Below are 20,144 nucleotides of genomic sequence, written 5' to 3' on the forward strand. Positions count from 1 at the left end.
TGCGCAAGGTCGATCTATTGTTTTAGTCAGGTGTCCGGAATAATGCATGAATGGGCACTTAACGTCTTCCTCCTTTAACAAGCTGAAAAGTCACCATATGACCTACCGTTGCGTCGGTGTGACATTAAACTCAACAAGAACAAAGCAATGCAAAACAGATACATTGAAATATTACTATTGTTTTTTATGGTCAGGAGCCACTGCTTACGATGGCAGTGACAAGATGTGTGGAACTTTTTGTTTGACTGCAAAGTTTTACAAACCAGTGACAAACATATATTGTTCTTGCACTTCCAGGCATACTTTGCTACACGGCTAGAGACGAGAGAAACGCTAAAGAGTTTCTATTTGGAACAGGAAACAGCAGAGGTTATTTATAGCAAGCACCCAAAAATTTACTTTTTTGTTTATTTTATACTGATTTTATACCAAAACAGAATTTATGCCCTCGGTCAGAATCAATATACATTAAAATTTAATCCGTGTGTTACATATTCTACCGATGGCTTATAGACAACCCACCAAACGTTTGTTTTATATTTACATCCATTGAAAATAACACAGATTGTATTGTTAAATACAAGAAAATATGTGAATTTCGAAATAAAACTGATAGGAAATGGAACGGATATATCATATAAATATAAGAAATGGTTTTTCTTCTCTCTTTTTTTGTCACGCACGGTTCTTGACCATCGTTTGTTATTCATTTTGCAGGAACTGTGAAAAAATTAATTCATTTCAAAAATAAACGATATTTTGTCAAGTTCCAAACATCTCTATATATCCGTTACGGACCCCTGTGGGATTTGTGTTTTTTTTCCGTGTGCAAATATTTTTCATAGACTAAAAACTGATACGTCATGCTAAAGTCCAGATATTTTCACGTCGTAAATAATTGCTAAAATTGTCTCCCCGTTAGCAAAAGGAAAATGAAATGCATACTTTCAGACAGGGTTACAAAATACAACATTTAATGCGACTTTCATTTTCCGGTTTCGTCTGTGTATTTTCATTTTCTATACTTCCGGGAAAAGCTGTAGGTCATTTGACGTCATTTTCTAAGAAAATGCGTATGTCTTGCCAGATTGTATAGACATGTGCCCCAGGTGTCCTCCTGTCTTAAGCTATATTTGCGACTTTAAAACGCATGTGTTTACGCTAAGGTGTAAAACTTGCAATGTTTTTATTTCTGTTATACCAGATGATATTCCGGACATAATAAAATCTTACCTATACATGTATAAAATTTCAACCTCTCTATGAACTCTGTTGGACTTTTTTGAATTCTTATCTCTTTCATTCTATGATAGTCACCCAGCGAGGGACGTATGTGGAATAATCAACTTTAAAAAATATAACACTCTCGGCGTCCGATATCACCAAAGCAGGCTTGTTTTTTTATAGCTTGCAGTAATTACCAAACAGTCAACATGCGGCCAGATAATATTCAAAACAAATATCAAACCTTGATTGTATTCAAAATGAAGTATTCAAATTTAATCTCTGTTAGTCTATGGAAACTTTACATAAATAGTAATAAATAATATACTAACATTCACATCAGCTTATTGGTTAAAGTTCTAAAAGGCTTTTAATTTTTTGTTAAAAACACATAAAGTAGGTGTCCATTTAGATATTATGCATACTTATATGCTTTGAAAAACATCAAATATTTGGGAAAACAATTATTAAAAATAGGATTTAACAAAAATTAGACATATTTTATTTCAATTCGAAAATATGCAGCAGCCACATTGTAAACAAAGGCATTATGAGCCTTTAAATTAATAACATAATAAAACATAATAATACGTTTATCATTCAATAAACTTCTGTTAAATCACAATTTTAATTTCGACTGAAAAGTTTAAATGTATTTTCTTCTCCGATCAGCTTTTTAAAAACGTTTTTCTTTGCTTAAAATAAAACCTTTTTTTCAATTTCATTATAGGAATGCACAAATAGACTGTTCGACAAGTTTGTAAGAATTCATCCAGAATACATGGAAACAGCAAGTTCAACCCAGCGTCACAAGATGGCGAATGGTGCTAAATGCGCATGTCTGCTTGTTGAAGAATGGCTAGACTCTCAATTGAAATAATTTGCATTAGTGATGGTGCCGTGATTCATTCTCTCTACCAAGTACAAACGATATCAACTAAATGTTATACAGATTGCATGTTTTCATCATATTAAATTTCTATGTCAAAGTCTTTTACAACAATATCAGTTCAAATAATACACAAAACAGAGGGCTAATAAATATAGTAGAAATGTCAAGTTTCCGTTCAGTCATGTAATTATCATAAATGTCATAAGTCTTGGTGTTGAAAATACTGACCAGGGTATTAATGTTCCTTTTTCCCCGTCTGTTTTCCAGCCTACTTCAGGCGACTTGTTATGCGTTTAGCGGGAGATGATCTGGCCGCTTATATTCCGACGTCAATTAAATAACAAATTTGCAATGGTGAAATACTAACTTAGCTCTCTTATTGAAAGGTGCTGTAGAATTAGCCGAGTTTTCCAACAGCAGTGTTCTCAGATAAATAAAGTCAATGATGTCTGAATTAAAGGTCCCGTTAGCCACAGACAAAACCGTAGGCCCGGTTGGGTTTTGGTATTTTTGGGTTTAGAACTGGATTCAAACGAAATGGTGGTTAGAATTCCTATGTCAAAATTGCAAGAAGTTGTCCAAAAAATTCAAGATATACTGTCGAAACCCAAAACAACGTTAAAAGCTATGCAATCCGTTATATACATGATCTCGAAATTTCCTAAATGGGCTAAAAATGCCTTGTTGGCTGGCGTTGTTTTATTAGTCAGAATATAGAAAATCATCAAACTATGACATAGTTTCAGCTATAAAAGTGAATTTGAAAACTTTTACCCTTAATATATTTGTATATAGTCTTATAAAATAAAATATTAAAGAAAACATCCTATGTAAAATCAGATATATGATGGCCGTAAGAAAAATCAAACGCTTTTAAATTCTGTTAGACAGTAAAGTAAAGTCTACAGAGTTTTCTTGCCTGTTTACATGTTAATTTCAAACATGGACATTGTCGTGATGCAGTTTGGTACTATCCAACGATTTCAGAAGACCTGCAATTAAATGTAAATATTATAAAGAGCTTCAGAATATATTACAACTTTCATATAATAAGATCTTTAAGAGATCTTTCCGAAGCATAGATTGCTACCAAACAAAATAATAGCTAAGTAACTTTGAGTCTGATAATGAGAGGTAAAGAAATTAGCAACACCCTCACGCCTTCTGACATTACCTTAAGCAATCTTTTATATGTATAAACATTGATTTGAGTCAATGATTTCAAAGGACTAGAACGTCTAACAACACTGAGTTAATACTGTTCTCGCAAACTTAAAACTATTTCCCGCAGAATTAACCCGCTATACGGTAACTTGGTTTAATTGAATCTGATAATGAGAGGTAAAGAAATTAGCAACATCCTCACGCCTTCTGACATTACCTTAAGCGGACTTTTATATGCATAAACATTGATTTGAGTCAATGATTCCAAAGGACTAGAACGTCTAACAACACTGAGTAAATTATGCTTTCGTAAACTTAAATCGATGCATTTAAGTGTTTCCAGTGAAAAAATATATGGAGTCCTACATACTCATCTGATGTCTCACAAATATAAAAATTCATGTGAGCACATGAGGCATCATTCCACATGCCGTTTTTATTGTAGATAACCACACAGTTCTCTATGTCATGATTGCCGTTTGTAGCCGTTGGTTCCCCTGGTGACCAGTTTGTAACGCTCAGTTTTGTCATGCTTGTCATCCATACCCAGGTCCCCTCTTCGTTCACATCACTCAGTCCGATCCAATACGTCTCTGTAGAAAGAAATATACAATCTGTCCTGGATAAATATCATAGATATTACTAGTCCAACTTATGACGTAATTACCACTTTCATTTCATTTCAGAACGTCAGGGGAGTAACTAGAATCAAAGACTGGGACTAAGATATTACATACTTTTCTTTTACCAAACCAAAAGTATGAAAAAAAAACATTGAATAAAATCTTCTAAATGAAATTACTGAAAACACTTTTTAAACACAGTGATTTGTTTGTTTTGTTACGTTTAAGTAAAACTGAAACAATTTGTTCGTATGGCTACTCTCCAGCTTGACAGATGAGGGTAATCTAAGGTGCCCCTCTGCAACTATTTTAGTGATGAACAGGTACATGTGTTGAACAAAGGCTTTCCACAAACCAGCTGGACAGCAGAACTCTACTTCCCCTAAGTATTTCAAATCTACAGCAGTTCGAATGAAACGACCGTAAATACACGGTCTCAAGCAAACCTTATTCGGCTTACTCAAAAAAATCATGTGTCAGTTAACAATGGTCGTATTAGTCCATCATTTTACTTGACTTATTTCATAAGACACGGTGAAATGAAGAGAATTGGAATAGCCGCAAAACGTACCAAATAATAATTACATGGGTACGACTTAATGATAATTGTACAAAGGTACATAGATAAATCTATAACATAAATACACGTTCCAGTTATTCTTTAAGCTAGCATTAATTGTTCGCATAAGTAAAAGTCTTTATCCATATTTCAAACATATTCTCTATTTCGTGACTGACATGCAGTAATCTACAGCGGTCATTAAAAAGATTTTTTTAAAAAGAACTTACTATTTATCTAATATTATTAATGTATCTTTTAGGAAATGGAATTAAGTCTTGATATATCTACTGTTTCATTAGTAATTAAACTTCAAAAGGTTAATTCCATAGATCCACCGCTGCTTCGTATATCAAAATTTCCTAATCGATACTATGTTTTAAATTGTTAATTTGACATTTCCCCGTCAAATATAATGTGTCATAATCACAAACCACGAGCCGCTGATTTTCGAACATTTGTAATAAAAATGATGTAATCGGACTTTTGTATTACAGTTTATACTGACAATAGTTTCAACTAAGCTGTAAACAAGGGGAAAATAACACACCATTTGACACCTCTCATGACAACATTGAAAAAGTGATAAAAAGGTAGAAAGTTGACGCTGAGGATGTGTCATTCATTTTCTCAAATACCGATAAATGCATGCATTTTTGATCAAATTAATGAAGTAACTTACTTCCTGATATATTAACTTGGCTACTGATAAAGTTGCTCTCTGTTGCATCCTCTAGTTCCAGTAACTGGCCACCGAGAATCTTACACATCGTCTGAAACGAAACTATCAAATTTGACTGAATGATCCACTCGTAATGTAAGAGAAGTAAATTTTCAAATTATCTAAAATATCATTTTTTAGTTTAGAAAAAAGGTAATACGCCGTTTCTTATCGCCTCCCTCCATCTTTAGATTTAATTGTTAGGTACAGATCAGCTCACGCGGAAAACCCATTTTCCGTTTTTCCTCGAAGGAAAAATCTTGCATAGCGAGGAATTCCTCCGAGTACTGCCTAATTCTGACTCGGAGTACCGACTGTTATAGTTTTATTACTTTAGCGGAATTTCATCGAGTCACTCCGAGAAATTACTTGACGGAACTCCGAGTCGAAATTATACAGGTAACACTATAATGATTTCCGGTATTTTATGGCCACTCCGCGCGACTCCGAGTCTGTAATAAACAATAAATCGGTCATTTCGAGTGCCGCGAGATGATTTGACGAAACTTCGAGGCAGTATTTCCTTAGTTGGACGGATTGTTTTTATATAACTAGCTTGTTCTTTTAATTGAATGTATGAAAATTGTGAATTTTGATATTGAAATTATAGTTTCTGACCATGCGAATTAGATTAAGAAGTATATTTATGTATAATAAACTAAATTATTAATCATACGAAATTTAACAAACTTTCAAATCACCGCCGTTAAAGGCAAGTGATTTGTTAAATTTTGATATTTAAATAATTTCTGACTTTACGAATTAAATTTAGGAAAAGTCGTGTAATAATTTAGGCACTAAATTAAGAATAATTTATAAATAGATAAACTTTAAGATAACACCCGCTAAAAGTAAATTGTTTGGTATGATATTGAAAAACATGCGAATTAGATTTAGAAGTAAATTTATGTATAACGGACTAAATTATTAATCATATATAATTAAAGAAATTTCCAAATGAGCCCCGTTAAAGAAAACTGCTTTGTTAAATTTTGATATAGAAATAATTTCTGACTTTACGAATTTAATTTAGAAATAAAGTCATGAAAATGCACTAAATTATGAATAATTTACAACTAGATAAACTTTGAAAATACGCCCGCTAGAAAAGTAAATTGTTAAATATTAAGAATTATATAAAACTAAACACAATTCCAAATAACTGCCGTTAAAAAATAGTGATTTGGTAAATAATATATTGAAATAGTTTCTGACAGTGCAAATTAGATTTAGAAATAAATTGATGTAAAATTGACTAACGTAGAAGCTATATAAGACTAGATAAACGTCAAGATAATGGCCGTGAAAGAAAAGTGACCTTTCTTAATTAATGAAAATTATAGGAGAAATGATTAATTTTCATTATGAAAATGGTCTTTCTTTAATTTATTCATTTGGAAGGAATTATAAATAGGATAAAAAATACTACTACCGTATCCACTCAAAAAGTGACAAAATATCATAAGTAAACAGACAAAAAATGGTTTATTTTAAAGGAAGATAAAAATACTACAGTATTATTTTTATTTACAAATACTGTGTTATTTCGCTTATCACTATGTTAAATATAATCACCCTGCTCCGAGTAATCTGAAATCTGTCCTCGAAGTTACTCGAAGGCCCATTTAAATTTGTATAGGTAATTTATTATTCGTCTCGGAATCACTTGAAGGAATTCCGTCAAGTGACTCGGAAACAAAAGAAACCAATATAGGTGTGTATTCCGTTAATTGGATTTCATCTCGAGTCACTTCGAGGATTTCCTTCGAGTGACTTCGCATAAATCCTCGAAGTCAGATAGCGAAATTCCTTCACGGAAAATGGCAGACTCGAAGAAACTTCGAGTCGGAGCATTGGTACTCGTTTTGGCCATCCTCCGAGGATCGAGTAGAATGGGGTTTCCGCGTGAGCTGATCTGTAATCAATTAACTTCATTTTGATTCGTAATCTAGAATGAACGTATACCGGTATGTCTGGATACCAGAAATGCAGGTTCTATTTTACACAAAGGGTTCTTTTTTCTGAGACAGTATGAGAAACATAAAAAATATATGGATAGTATTTGCAAATTCAAAACAAAAAAAAATAATGCCAAAGAATTTAAAAGACTTTTGCTCTAGTTTACTTCTAGATAAAATGACAAATATAAAATTGCATATTTAAAGAACAAGTACCGATAAGTTCTAATTAATACAGTTATGATTATTCATAAAATAAATACCATAAAATTCCAAGTATACTAAAAGAAACAAAACTAGATACTGACATACGCTCCTGTCCAGTCCTCTACGTCATGGCTGAAGTGGTAGCAGTTCCCATTATGAGTTACCCAGCCATTTGGACATGAAGGTACTGTAAAATACCATTTAGGTTTTATTACATTTATGATATATATTTATATGTATATATGGTAACAGTGCCAGTCAATGTTTACCTTACTTTTACAATATAATGATAATATTGTTTAAAAGTTATTATGTATTTGTACTGACAATAGCAAATTAGTTTCAAGTACATGTCAAAAGTACATCATGCACTCAATTCAGTGTAATTCTTCAAGTATGCGCTAACAGAATCGTAGTTCTATATATAAGACATGAAGTCACTGACCACCTGTGCTGGTGTTTGACTTCTTATGTAAAAAATCACAATGTAACAAATACAATATGTACATAAAATGTGAATAAAAACAGTTACCGGCTAATGGAAAGAAGAAACCACATATCAAAATTATTCTCATGCTTTCCATAGAAAAAAGTCAAAATGTTTATGTTTAATCTAATTATACATAATAAAATCTCATATATATTGAAGTAATTGATAAGAGCAGATGGTAAAACTCACCTAAATATGGAATATGTTGACTGTACATATACTGATATCTCTAAAGTCTGTTAATGTGTCAGAAACACACTTCTATATTTTTGTCATTTTTTTTAGAATTGTAAATAAAGAGTTAAATGAAAGTTATTTACATGGCTCAAGGCAGTCCTAATTTAAAGAATAATGCTATTATCAGTACAGTATAGACGATCTTTTTTCTGTGTTAATCAAACTAGATAAAACGGAAAGTTGTATTTTATCATTATTATATCAAAACAGTCTCAGCATAAGCAGCTTTTATACTTTATGACTTAATAGGCCTATCTATGTACATAAAGATATCTCTATATACATATATAGTCCTATTAAGTCAAATATTTAATCATGTGTCTAGCACCTGTGGTTAATGAATCATTTAAGTGCAATGGGTGCTTACTCACTTTACATTTTGATTGGAGGTATTTCTTTTTTAAATATCCTACGCTGGTTGTCCAACCAAGATACAAGATAGAGTAAATTTAGCTTATCATAAGTATTAATTTGATAAACACAATTTTTGATAGAGAATTATATTAATATAAGCACTGTTATATTATATTTGCTAAGGATTTGCATAAACAATTACATATTTAGCTGAAATTTATTTGAGATACATATTGTAATATCATTATTACTTCCATTTGCCTGTCTTGGATGTGCAACCAGAATAGATTAAATATACATGAATTTGGAAGGTATACACAGTTTTAAACTTGACCTTTGGTAGAGGGTGTTTAAATATTCTACTACATATCAAATGCAATTGCAGAACTAAAAATTATATTGAAATTAAAATAGTTACTCTAACTGGATCTAACCACAGGAGTCGAGTCTGAAATTCTATCAATAAGACTCCAGAAGTCCGTCTTTAAAACTACCAAATATATATACAATTTAGACCATGAACGAAACGTCAGAAACTTAGTCACCTGAAAATACGAACGGAACACAATGGTGATCGCAACCTAGCAAGCGCACAAAAGAAAGAGACTATATATATTATAAGTATCAAAATGCACCTACCACATGCGATGGTCTTAGAATTTGATACACTTTACAAAAGTACACCTGTACTATCGCCGAAACCATTCGCTGACGTAACAACAATAACAAAAATTACAGCGCCGGGATGAATATAAAATACATATTTTATGCTTTAAAATTTGATTATCGAATTCATTAGCGAAATTCTGTAAAATACACCAGCATTTGTCACTATTGCATAAAATAATAGAAAAATCATAAAAAAAAATCTGGGTTCTTTTACAAATTTTTTATTAACAGTATAGCCATGTGGGTAAGGTCATGGACAATAAATCACTTGCCCCTATAATACGTTTGAACTGTCATATCACAGTAGATTGTCCGCCGTGATAATAGACATTGTCGGCCTAAGCTGATGCGGACAATGAACTGTGAATGTGCTGTAAGTCCTGGGGGTCTTCTCAAGACATACTTGTATTTCGGTCACTGTAGCTGACTTTGGTTATGCCAGAACGTCATACAAGTATTATATAAACAGAGAGTTAATCTAATACCATAAATTATGTTTCCAATTTCATTGGATACATCTTGTTTCTGCCTTCGTCATCTGTCCGTCTGTCTGTCCGTCTACGTATAGCTTGATCGAGCTTCTCAGAATCCTCTGCTAGGATTTTAATAGAAATGATATGTATGAAGCCTTGTAGTGAGTATCCTCGGTTTTTTTTTTGTAGAGTAAGGGTCCCTTTAAAGTATTTTTTGAATAAGATTTGTCCGAATTGCTTTATAATTGGTAGGATTTCAATACAATTTCATAGGAATGATCCGCACCAACTCTGTTTTATGTATTATGTAGCATGTATTACGGGGTTCATATTTCAATGATCTTGTACTGATTATAATGGCTCTTTGATTATCATACATAGAGTCTATGAAAAGATTATTTTCTGTAATTCATCTCCAATCCTTCTACCCAGATTTCACTGAAGCTTTACGGGAGTGATCGAAATAATATTTTTCCGGAGTTATGTTCATTATTCCGATGATTTTATTAATATAATTTGTTCGGACTATTTCTCCTAGTATACTATTTGTGTGCTTTTACTGAAACTTCTTAGGAATGATAGTTACAGGCCTAATTATTAATAAATTATGGATTTTACGTTAATTAGGAAAGTTTGCAAATAAACAAAATCTATGTAAGATATGTTTTGTGTGAAATATTAATGGTTGCATTTCAGTAATTGTTCAACAGTATAACTGTTGTTTTAAACAACAATATACATACAAACTTGCAAAACTATTTTAAAACGACAATATTCCTAAAAGGTAATACTCATTTGGGAATTTTAAATTTAGAATTGGGGAAAAACATACTTTTTTGCTTTGGGATTATCTCCTTTTACTGGAGATTTATTGGGGGAAAAGCCCTGTTTTAGAGATTTTTGTCAACGCTTCATTTTAAAATTCTAGTCCATAATTTAACGATAGTAGGAAGTGCTTGGTATAAAGCCTTGTTGAGCATATCATTGGTACGTCCCGCTCGAAATATTGTTCCGGAGTTATTACCTTTAAAATCTTTTTTGAATAAAATGAGTAGCAAACCTAGGTACGGGTCCTGCCGTTAAACAATTTTTCACTGATATATGATCCTTTGATTTTTACACTAAATTTCACATAACACCGTTCATACGTTTAATAGTATTCAGTATATGTTGCTGTAAGTTAACATTAACTTCCCCGATTTATTTCCGAAAAAAAAAAAGAAAAAAAAAAAACTCATCAAGGGAGAAAAATCTTTTTCCTATAACAAATATCAAGTGATGTTTAGGACTTTTTGTTGAAATATCTCTAAAAAATAATTACAGATCCGCCCAGGGGGATGAGTAGCACTCTCATGTATAAGAGATTGTCGAGATAATAATGTAAAAAAGACCATAATTTGTATAGGATTGCGCACTTTAAGCACGTAATTTCAGTCACTGAAAATGAAACCCACGGGTTCTTACAGTTTCATCCATTAGGCGTACAAATAGTGATAGTTTAAAAACACACTAATTTGAAGTGAACATCAGATGATCACCAAACTGTAATTACATGATCTCCGGTCAGTCTAATTTCAGTATGCACAGTTAGTGGGTGTGACTTATCACTGTGTTAAAGCAACTTACAAATTATCTATTCGTTACATTTTAACATTTTCCATGAATAAACAGCAACAGTCATCTAATAATTTTCATAAATGTAACATATGTTCAAAAAGGAAGGAACTACTGACCAATTTCAGTCAGACTTATTTCATCCAAACAGACCATACAACCTGGTTCATGACAATGTTTGCAAAAAGAAATAGATATATAGACAATTGTTTCTTAATCAGTATCGGACTTTCTTTTTAATTTCAAATGTTTAATTTCAAATGTTACAGTATTAGCTATAAGCAATCAATGAAATTAAATGTTTTGAGACACACAATGTTCAGAATTATAGTAGCAGTGACGATTTGATAGGAAGGATTGCGTCTGAAATCATTCGTCCACCACCTCTTACTCATTTGAGGAGTTTGGCAGTTACTTGCTGAGAACAGGTTAACTTGCACCATTACACAATCCAGGAACCCTTTTTAGGCCAACTGTCTGTCGTTACATTACTGAAATACTGTTAAAACGGCGCTTACAATAACAACAACAACAAAAAAAGAATAAATGTGTTTTGAAACGCTCCCTAGACAGCTAGACAGTCCGCATTCGATGTTCACAGTCAGACTTCACATAAACCGACAATGTCTAATAGCCGGTTTCCCTATTTAAAAAATTGTAAGCGACATATTATTATGGCAACTATTTTTGATTGTTAATTTTGAATATTATTTTAATTTTGTGAATACAATGTATTTAAGCAGTTAATACAGCATTTAACAAGTTCTCCTCCTTTGTATGATGTATAATATTTATTCGTATTTTGAGCATATAAAGTACAATCAATTCCATTGTCAATTTCCTTAATTATATCGGCAAATAAATTATTTTTTCCAAAAGAAAATGACAAATAAGTAGCAGATATGTAGGCATTCTGGACTATATGAACAATATGATGCTGTATATACAATTCCACAACTGTTTACTTTAAACGTTTGTTTAATTGTCAATAATTTCAAATTTTTGCCAGTCATCAGTGTCTTTTCAGCTTCTGCATCTTATTGATACAGCACAATACATTATTTTCTGAGATTTAGTGAATCAAGTAAGTTTTCTTCAGCTGCTGCATCGTTGTCATCCACACAACGTTACTGTGCTCTTAACGCAGTCCGAATGAACCTAATAATTTTGTGAACTGCCTCTACGTCGTTTGCCAAGATCGATCCTTTTACAGAAACAGCGCATACCATTTCACATTGATACACATCTTTAAGATACTTCAGGACATTTTTGGGACCAAGATGTTCAGTGCGAAGGCTGCAGACATTAAACGGTTTGGGTGGTTTTGATAGTACGATTATTGCAATAGCTTGTGCAACTGAAATAACCAATATAAGATTATGTTACACATGCATTGGATAAAATGTCATAAGAAACAGTAATGTAAAATGTTGAATATACATTTGAAAATTTTCTAAACAGAGCATTTTGCTGGAACGAATTTCGCAAACATGATTTAATTACAAAGATACCGTACTAATATCTTTCAAACTCTGGTGTTTACAACATAATGTATATCTGCTTCTCTTTTTACGAGGGATTTGAATTTGTTCTTTTCTTGCATGCCGGACAGGACTTTCTCGTGATCTTACCAGTGCTGGAAAAACACAACTTACACCCTAAGATGAATCACATGTGGTAATTTATGAATAAATGCGTAAATTCATATGCTACTATAATGAAATAGTGCTTAAAAGAAAGACATTCGTTTTACTTTATTTCCTCCATTAATTTAAAATACGGCATGCAAGAAAAAGAATCTATCACTAGTTGACGGTGCGGACGGAATTTTTTGGCTCTCGGGTAACTGTTTAGGCGGTAACTAGTGAACGATGATTGTAATATTCTTTAGAAACCGTATTTAAAACCTTATTATGAATACTAATATTATTTATCCTGTCTATATTAACCGCCATCGTATGAATAGGACCAGAACCTGTCGTTTAAACTGACAAGAAAATACATCTGGTTGATCTAGAAATGAAAGAAGACGGCGTTGAACACATATTGTCAACATTTGAAACGAGGTATTTTATCGAAACGTTTAACTTGTTTGAAATTACCTCAAAAAGATAAAGGGACATTAAATACCATGCAGTGAAATGCGAATCAACTATAGACAGGTATTCTTTTATTTTCACATTTCAGAGACCGGTCCGTAAATTAAACACCCTATTTTCGTTTTTCAAGTAAACAACTGCATTGAAAACAAGTAAATGTAAGCTTGCTTGTAAAGTGTTTGGTTTAATGTAAGATACATTCCACGAGTGAAATAGTGTATTATTGGTCCGAGATTTACGAGCAAATGCCTAAAATCTCTTTATTATGGGCTTTTTTTCGACTACACCGCGGAAGCACAGCTTTTACGAAATTACACCTTTACATTATACAATTTGCAAATATCTGATCAAGTTATATAATTTGCAGTTATTCTGCCAGCTCTTGAATAAATTATCATCAGATATATATGTACATGATAATCTTCCAAGTGCAGCTCTAGGGTTTGCTTCATCCCAGCCAATGACCAACAAAGGCACATTGGGGAGGATGCACTGTGGGTCTGTGATTTCTTTTGTTTGCAGAACCATGCCAAAATAGGAGAAATGAGACACTAAAAGGCTCATTGTCATTTGCACCTCATCTTTGATATCGCCGATACCATAGACCTGAACTGAAAGAATAAAGTAAGAATGTACAATTTATTTAAAAATTGAACAAATCATATGGCACATGCAGGGTTGATTTAACCACATATATTTTGCAAGCTACCTCGTCTACTAAGAGCATTCGTTAGATAAGAAAAGTGGGAATAACATTGTCAAGATTTTTAATCAATTATTTAACAGTTATTTTACGAAAATGATTACGGAGATAATTATGTTTTTAAGATTTATTCAGTCAACTACAGGAAAATGGAAAACTTGCTATAAGAAACGGTATATCATATATCGTGCCATCCCAGCCAATTATTTTGGGGGAGAGGGGTAATAGGGGACGGGGTTAGTAGAGGGCATTTTGAATTGCCCTTGTCCATCCGTTTGTCTGTCCATCCGTCCGTTCATCCGTCCGAATTTTGTGTCGTGCATTTCTCAAAAAGTATTTGACCAAGATTAAAGTAGGTTTAATAAAGAACTGTCCTCACTTTGCTTTTTCTTTTTTTCTTTTGTAACGTGAAAAGGTAAAGTTTTTTTTTTCAACAGCATTTCATTTAATTGCAACTTTAGCCAGTGATCACTGGAATCACTGAAATTAGATGCTCCGGAGACTTTATTGGCGAGGAATGCAGAGAATTTGTCTGATCGATCTGTATCGACTTTGAAATACAACAAACATAATGCAGTTTTATAGTATGAGCCGTTTACAGTCATTTCATACCTCAGTACATAGTTTTTCAGGGAAAGAAATATGGATATTTCTATGCATTAATTTGGTCAAACTTCACAGGATTATTATTCAGCATGTGAAGTTATGCACTTGCTGCTTTATTTAGGGTCTCGTACAGTCAAACCAAAGTTATGGCCCTTGACCTATCAAAATAAGCATACAACTGCGTTAAAGTTTGTGCGGCATTATATCTCAAAAAGGTATTTTAGCTTGGATTACGAAATATTACAGGGATATTATCCAACATGTGAAGATTTGCACCTGGGCTTTGTTAAGAAAAATCATTTTGCCAGCCCAGAGTTAGGGGCCTTGGCTTAGTAAATATATGCATATAAAGGGCATACAAGATCGTGTGGCATATTCTTCAGACATTCCTGACCTAGGGTCATGAAACATAATTCGAATGTTATCTAGCATGTGAAGTTCTGCACCTGAGGTTTTTTATGGGATTTCTGCCGGTTAGAAAAGAGTTATCGCCCTTGATTAAGTCAAAAGGGTATGCAAGTTTGTGTCGCATGTTTCTTCACAAGTATTTGATTTAAAGTCACAAAACCTTAGATGATTGTTATATAACATGTGAAGTTGTACACGTGTTGTTCTGTTTGTTTCACTCAGCCAAACCAGAGTTATGGCCCTTCACATTGTGAAAAATATACATAAAGTGAATAATAGTTTGTGCTGCATACATCTTAAAATATTTCACATACAGTCATGAAACTATGTAAGAATATCATTCCGCATGTGAATGTGTGCATCTGTGTTTTTATCTAACTCACAAGTCAAGAGTTATGGCAATTGACCTCAGTAAGTACCTAAAAGATCGTGTCTTATGTTTCTCAAAATGTAGTCATAAAACATCATAGGATTGTTATAATAATGCATGTGAAGTTATGCACCTAAGAAGAGTAAAATATAACTGTGGAATAATAATAATAATAATAATGATAATAATAACAAAAATAATAAATGTATTGTATAATTATAAACTGTTTTATGAACGAAATAGTTCCACATAATTGTAAACGGCCGTAGACTGTATGTTTATTCAGCAGTAAATCGTTTCACAACCGATAATTTGATGCACATGCGCCCTGTCTACTTATCTCGTCTAGCAAAGAAGAAAATGCTTTTTCATTTGTCTCATCATATTTACACATTATTTTACCACTTAAAATTCAATTAATTAAATAGATCTAATAATCATTTGCATATTGGGACGATTATTATAATAAATAAGTCATTCTTAGTATTAACACGTTACGGTTTGATTGTGAACTTTTGCATTATTTTGACAAAAGTGTCGTTTTCATTTTACTTTGATCGTATGGTTTTTGAAGATGGCGGACATTCATTGCTGAAGAAATGTGAGATTTTCAAATGGTTTTTAAAGTCCAGATATTCGGACAGTCCTTTGTGAAACGTTAAAAAAAGTTATAAAAGACTCTCTAGACTAGATTCTTTCGCTTAATATTCCTTGACGCTACATGCTTTTTTTTCTGGGGCGCAAAAGTACAAGATCTCCTGATAAATGTAGATTTCATAGGATCTCGTCATCCTGATCATCGGCACGAATGATCTATTGTACGAATCACTGCATCCAGACCATTGAATTTGCTAAGACTTTACTATTAAATTCGATGAGTAAAACTGGAAGCTGGACAATGTCTTTTTAAATGATATTCAACGGATCGGTATTAATAAAAGATTTTTGTTTAAAAACAACGAAAGAGTTAAAAAGCTTTCGGATTCCATGGAGGCTGTTTTACCTTGCAAATACACTGACAAGCTAAAAACCCAAAGACAGTCTTTCTAAATCAAAGTTGTTTCCATTTTGCTTAACTGATCATTTGTATAACAGTAAATGTACTTTACAGATCTTGGGGTCTCTTGCAGTCTCAGTCATGTTGAATAATATGAAATAAGGCAAAGCCTCAAAGCGAGCTCAAAGAAACCAGGTTTAGCTAAAAATATATTTATCATTTATATGTAACAAAGAAACTATACACTACTCAAAAGAATTTTGCGAGAAGCTATCCACTTGAAAATAAAGAGTTTACTTTGAGTGTCATCATACCTGTAACTGCGAATATCTACGTTGCAAATTGATAGGAGTCGGTGTCCGTCCGTTTACTTTTGCCGCGTTCCCGTGGTTTTTAATTTTAATGCCATGTTTTTTTTTTCCATTTTTGATTATCTTTTATAAAATAAATACTCTTTTTTTCAAACAACTGGAAATCTTTCTTGCATATTTTTGAGTATAATAATGAAGTTTGATCATGCAAGAAATTTTTTTGAGGACTGTTTTCACACCAATATTTGATGCACTGCGCCCTGTCTACTTTCTCGTCTACAAAGAAGAAAATGCTTTTCATTTTCTCATATTTACAATTATTTTCCACTTAAAATTCAATTAATTAAATAGATCTAAATATTTGCATATTGGGACGATTTTATAATAAAAGTCATTCTTAGTATTAAACTTGTTTGATGGAATTTTGCATTATTTTGCAAAAGTCGTTTCATTTTACTTTGATCGTAGTTTTGAAAGGCGGATTCATTTAGAATGTGGATTTTCAAATGGTTTTAAAGTCCAGATATTGGCAGTCCTTTGTGAACGTAAAAAAAGTTATAAAGACTCTCTATGATTCTTTTAAACTTGACTACAGTTTTTTTTCTGGGCGCAAAGTACAGTCTTCTTAAATCTATCATGGCTTTTTCCTGACCAAGACGAAGATCTAATTGAATCACTGCATCCATCATTGCAGATATGATATTGTAAATCTACATATTGAATCGAGCTACATAATTATGAAAGGACGGACAGGTCTTTAATAATTTTGTTATAAAAATATTTTAAAAACTGATTCATGAAGCTTTTTCCTGATTACTGAAAACAGAAAGCTAAAAACCCTTAAAGACAGTTTCTTCAAAATGACATTTTCTAAAGAGTATTTGTATTACAGTTGTTTTCAATTGGTCTTTGAAAATATGCACCTCAGGCTCAGACATTATAAAAATATTCATAAAGTCAAAGAAACATAACTAAAAATTATGAAATATCACTTAAATTTTATTATTAATAGTATATTATCAATGAGTTACGTTATATATTGCCGAGTCCTTTGCGTGCAAGCCTTATTAATGACATGTTTTTTTTTTCCATTTTCTGTCCGATGCTTTATCTTTTAAATGAAAATAATACTTGCTTTTTTTCAAACAACTGGAAATCTTTCTTGCATTATTTTTGAGTGATGTATAATTTTCAGCAATCAAATGAAGTTCTGTATTCACTGCAAAGAGAAATTTTTTCTGTGTGGACCTGTCCACTATGGTGCGCCTTTTAACAACATTCATCGACACTTTTCAAATCCATCACCAAGTGTGAAAGTATACTTGCGTTACCGTAAAGCTCGATTCTCGAGCTCGCTAATATGAAATAAGGCAAAGCCTAAAAGTGAGCTCAAAGAAATCGAATTTATAATTAGCTAAAGATATTATGCATCATTTATTTGTCATAAAGAATCTGCTCACTACTCAAAAGAATTCGCGAGAACCTATTTACTCTTGAAAAAAGTCTAAATTTAGTGTCACCATACCTGTAACAGTGAATATCATACGTTGCAAAATTTATGGGAAGTCGGTGTCACGGTGAAGTCATTACCGCATTCCGGTGGCTTTCTGCTTATTACTAACTTTATTTCCATTTTCTGGCTGATGTTTAATCTTTTCTGCTTATTACTAACTTTATTTCCATTTTCTGGCTGATGTTTAATCTTTTATATAAAAATATTTTCAAACAACTGGAAATGTTTCTTGCATTATTGTTGAGTGATGAATAATTTTCAGCAACTGAATGAAGTTCTGTATTCACTGCGGAAAGAAGTATTTCCTGTGAGCACCTGTCCGCTAGGGTGCGCTTTTTAAGAACTTCCAAAGAAACTTTTCAAATCTGCCACCAAATGTGAAAGTATTAGGCCTAGAAAGTATACTTGCGTTACCGTAAAGCTCGATTCTCGAGCTCGCTATTGGATCTTAATCACGGAAACGGACGAGGAAATGTAAACGTACATGTACTTTGTACTTCAGTCAAATTTGAGGGGTCATCTCAACACTGTAAATTACTTGTTCAAGTTGTTGAACGTGCGTGTATATTAATGATATATTAAGCGCTTTGTGCAAAAAGAAATTACTAGTATTTCATATCTTCATTTTTTTCTCTCTATCAAAATGTGCAGAATAAAGTTAGGAATGCTGCAAATTTCTCTCAATGGACTATGGTTTTCTGTAATTAAATAATAAGATGGATAAATAATGCTGATACATCTGCAAACAAGTATTTTAACGTCATGGTGGAAATAACATTATTAGCATTTCTAATTGTAACGTCATTTATATGTGAAATACTGTATAACGCTAAAAAACGTGTTCTTGCTATATAATAATAATATTAATAATAATGATAAAAAAGAAAACAATTACAAAAAATATCCGCAATGGAAAAACATTCCATTATTTACATGTGCAAGTGGAAGAAAGAGTTATCTCTATCACATAACAAAATTTGTAAAGTTCACCGCTCGCGAATACTGAGTATTTTTCGAAGGTCTGACATCTTGTCAGCATTACTTTTTTTTTTAAAGAAACTAAATATCTTACTAAAATGATTTTCTATATTTATTTAAGGGTGTTTCTTTAACAACAACACTTTGAAGTTTGGATATATGAAATCTTGACAATTTCGAGAGTCTATCCGGTACAACATTTTGAACGTAACTTAGTCATAAATATCATGTGTCGCCTTCAGATTAACATTAATTAGAAAATATATGCGTGGGTCTCCGTAGTTTGATAACTACAGCGATGTGTCATGCATTACCAAATCTTTTGAAACATACACTCTTTAGAAGTTTTATAAACTACACTGCTTAAAATCTCAAACTTTTAAGAATGCATTTATGCAATCAACTTTTCATTCAATTTATCATTGATTTCAATGAAACGGTGGAAATTTCAAATTCTTTACATTCTTTCAGCGTAATACAGATTTACATAATTTTGATAAATATTCATTTGAGTGAATTATTAATCTTAATACTTGAATTTTACAGATGTTGGCGAAATAAATAGATGATCTTACATAAGTGAGTTCTTTCACTGAATTTATTCAACTAGTTAATTAACATATTAAAACGCGAGGCTCGTGACGAGCATTTTATCTTTACATAAATAAGGCAAGTGTTTCTTCATCGTTGTTATAATTAACAAAATATTATTAGAAATCATAACGTTTTAGCAAACTAGTCCAAAGTTTTTATAAATTTCAGCGTGTGTTTGTGGCTCTAATCCGTTTAGTTTAGGAAAACAGTACTATATGTGTTCTACGGACAGTTCACTTTTTATGAAATCTTGTGACGTTATTACTGATAGTCGTAGTTATAAAATGGTACAAAAATCTCTATTTTGATGTAATCCTCTTTCTTGCATTCCAATAAGCCCTTTTTATATAATTACACATTAAAATACACTTACATGAAAC

The 20,144-nt window shown here is 32.2% G+C and overlaps 2 protein-coding genes across 3 annotated transcripts in view; both read right to left on the minus strand.

Moving 5' to 3' along the window:
* Positions 1-2,344: 2,344 nt before the first annotated feature.
* On the minus strand, positions 2,345-8,023 carry LOC123559130 (CD209 antigen-like). The gene is made up of 5 exons (XM_045350946.2): positions 7,881-8,023; positions 7,450-7,535; positions 5,145-5,235; positions 3,651-3,873; positions 2,345-3,108 (listed from the first exon to the last, which is right to left on the minus strand). The coding sequence occupies exons 1-5, from the start codon at positions 7,930-7,932 to the stop codon at positions 3,087-3,089; spliced, it is 474 nt and encodes a 157-aa protein (XP_045206881.2). The 5' UTR covers positions 7,933-8,023; the 3' UTR covers positions 2,345-3,086.
* Positions 8,024-11,795: 3,772 nt separating this feature from the next.
* Positions 11,796-20,144, minus strand: part of LOC123559132 (uncharacterized) — a 30,131-nt gene continuing 21,782 nt past the window's right edge. For both annotated transcript variants that reach the window (XM_053543931.1, XM_053543930.1), the window contains 2 exons: positions 13,698-13,895; positions 11,796-12,542 (listed from right to left, as the gene is read on the minus strand). In XM_053543931.1, coding sequence (XP_053399906.1) covers positions 12,313-12,542; positions 13,698-13,895 — 428 coding nt within the window. In that variant the 3' untranslated portion in view covers positions 11,796-12,312. The remainder of the gene's footprint in view (positions 12,543-13,697; positions 13,896-20,144) is intronic.

Source organism: Mercenaria mercenaria, chromosome 5, assembly GCF_021730395.1.
Source record: "Mercenaria mercenaria strain notata chromosome 5, MADL_Memer_1, whole genome shotgun sequence".
NCBI classification, from domain to species: Eukaryota; Metazoa; Mollusca; class Bivalvia; order Venerida; family Veneridae; genus Mercenaria; species Mercenaria mercenaria.

What these genes read in the sequence shown, in the direction of transcription:
- LOC123559130 (XM_045350946.2), bottom strand. Translation starts at nt 7,932, where the DNA reads ATGGAAAGCATGAGAATAATTTTGATATGTGGTTTCTTCTTTCCATTA. An exon ending in CCAAGTTAATATATCAGGAA is followed by an intron (nt 3,874 to 5,144) that starts GTAAGTTACTTC and finishes TTCTTTCTACAG; the next exon opens with AGACGTATTGGATCGGACTG. An exon ending in ATTTGTGAGACATCAGATGA is followed by an intron (nt 3,109 to 3,650) that starts GTATGTAGGACT and finishes ATTTAATTGCAG; the next exon opens with GTCTTCTGAAATCGTTGGAT.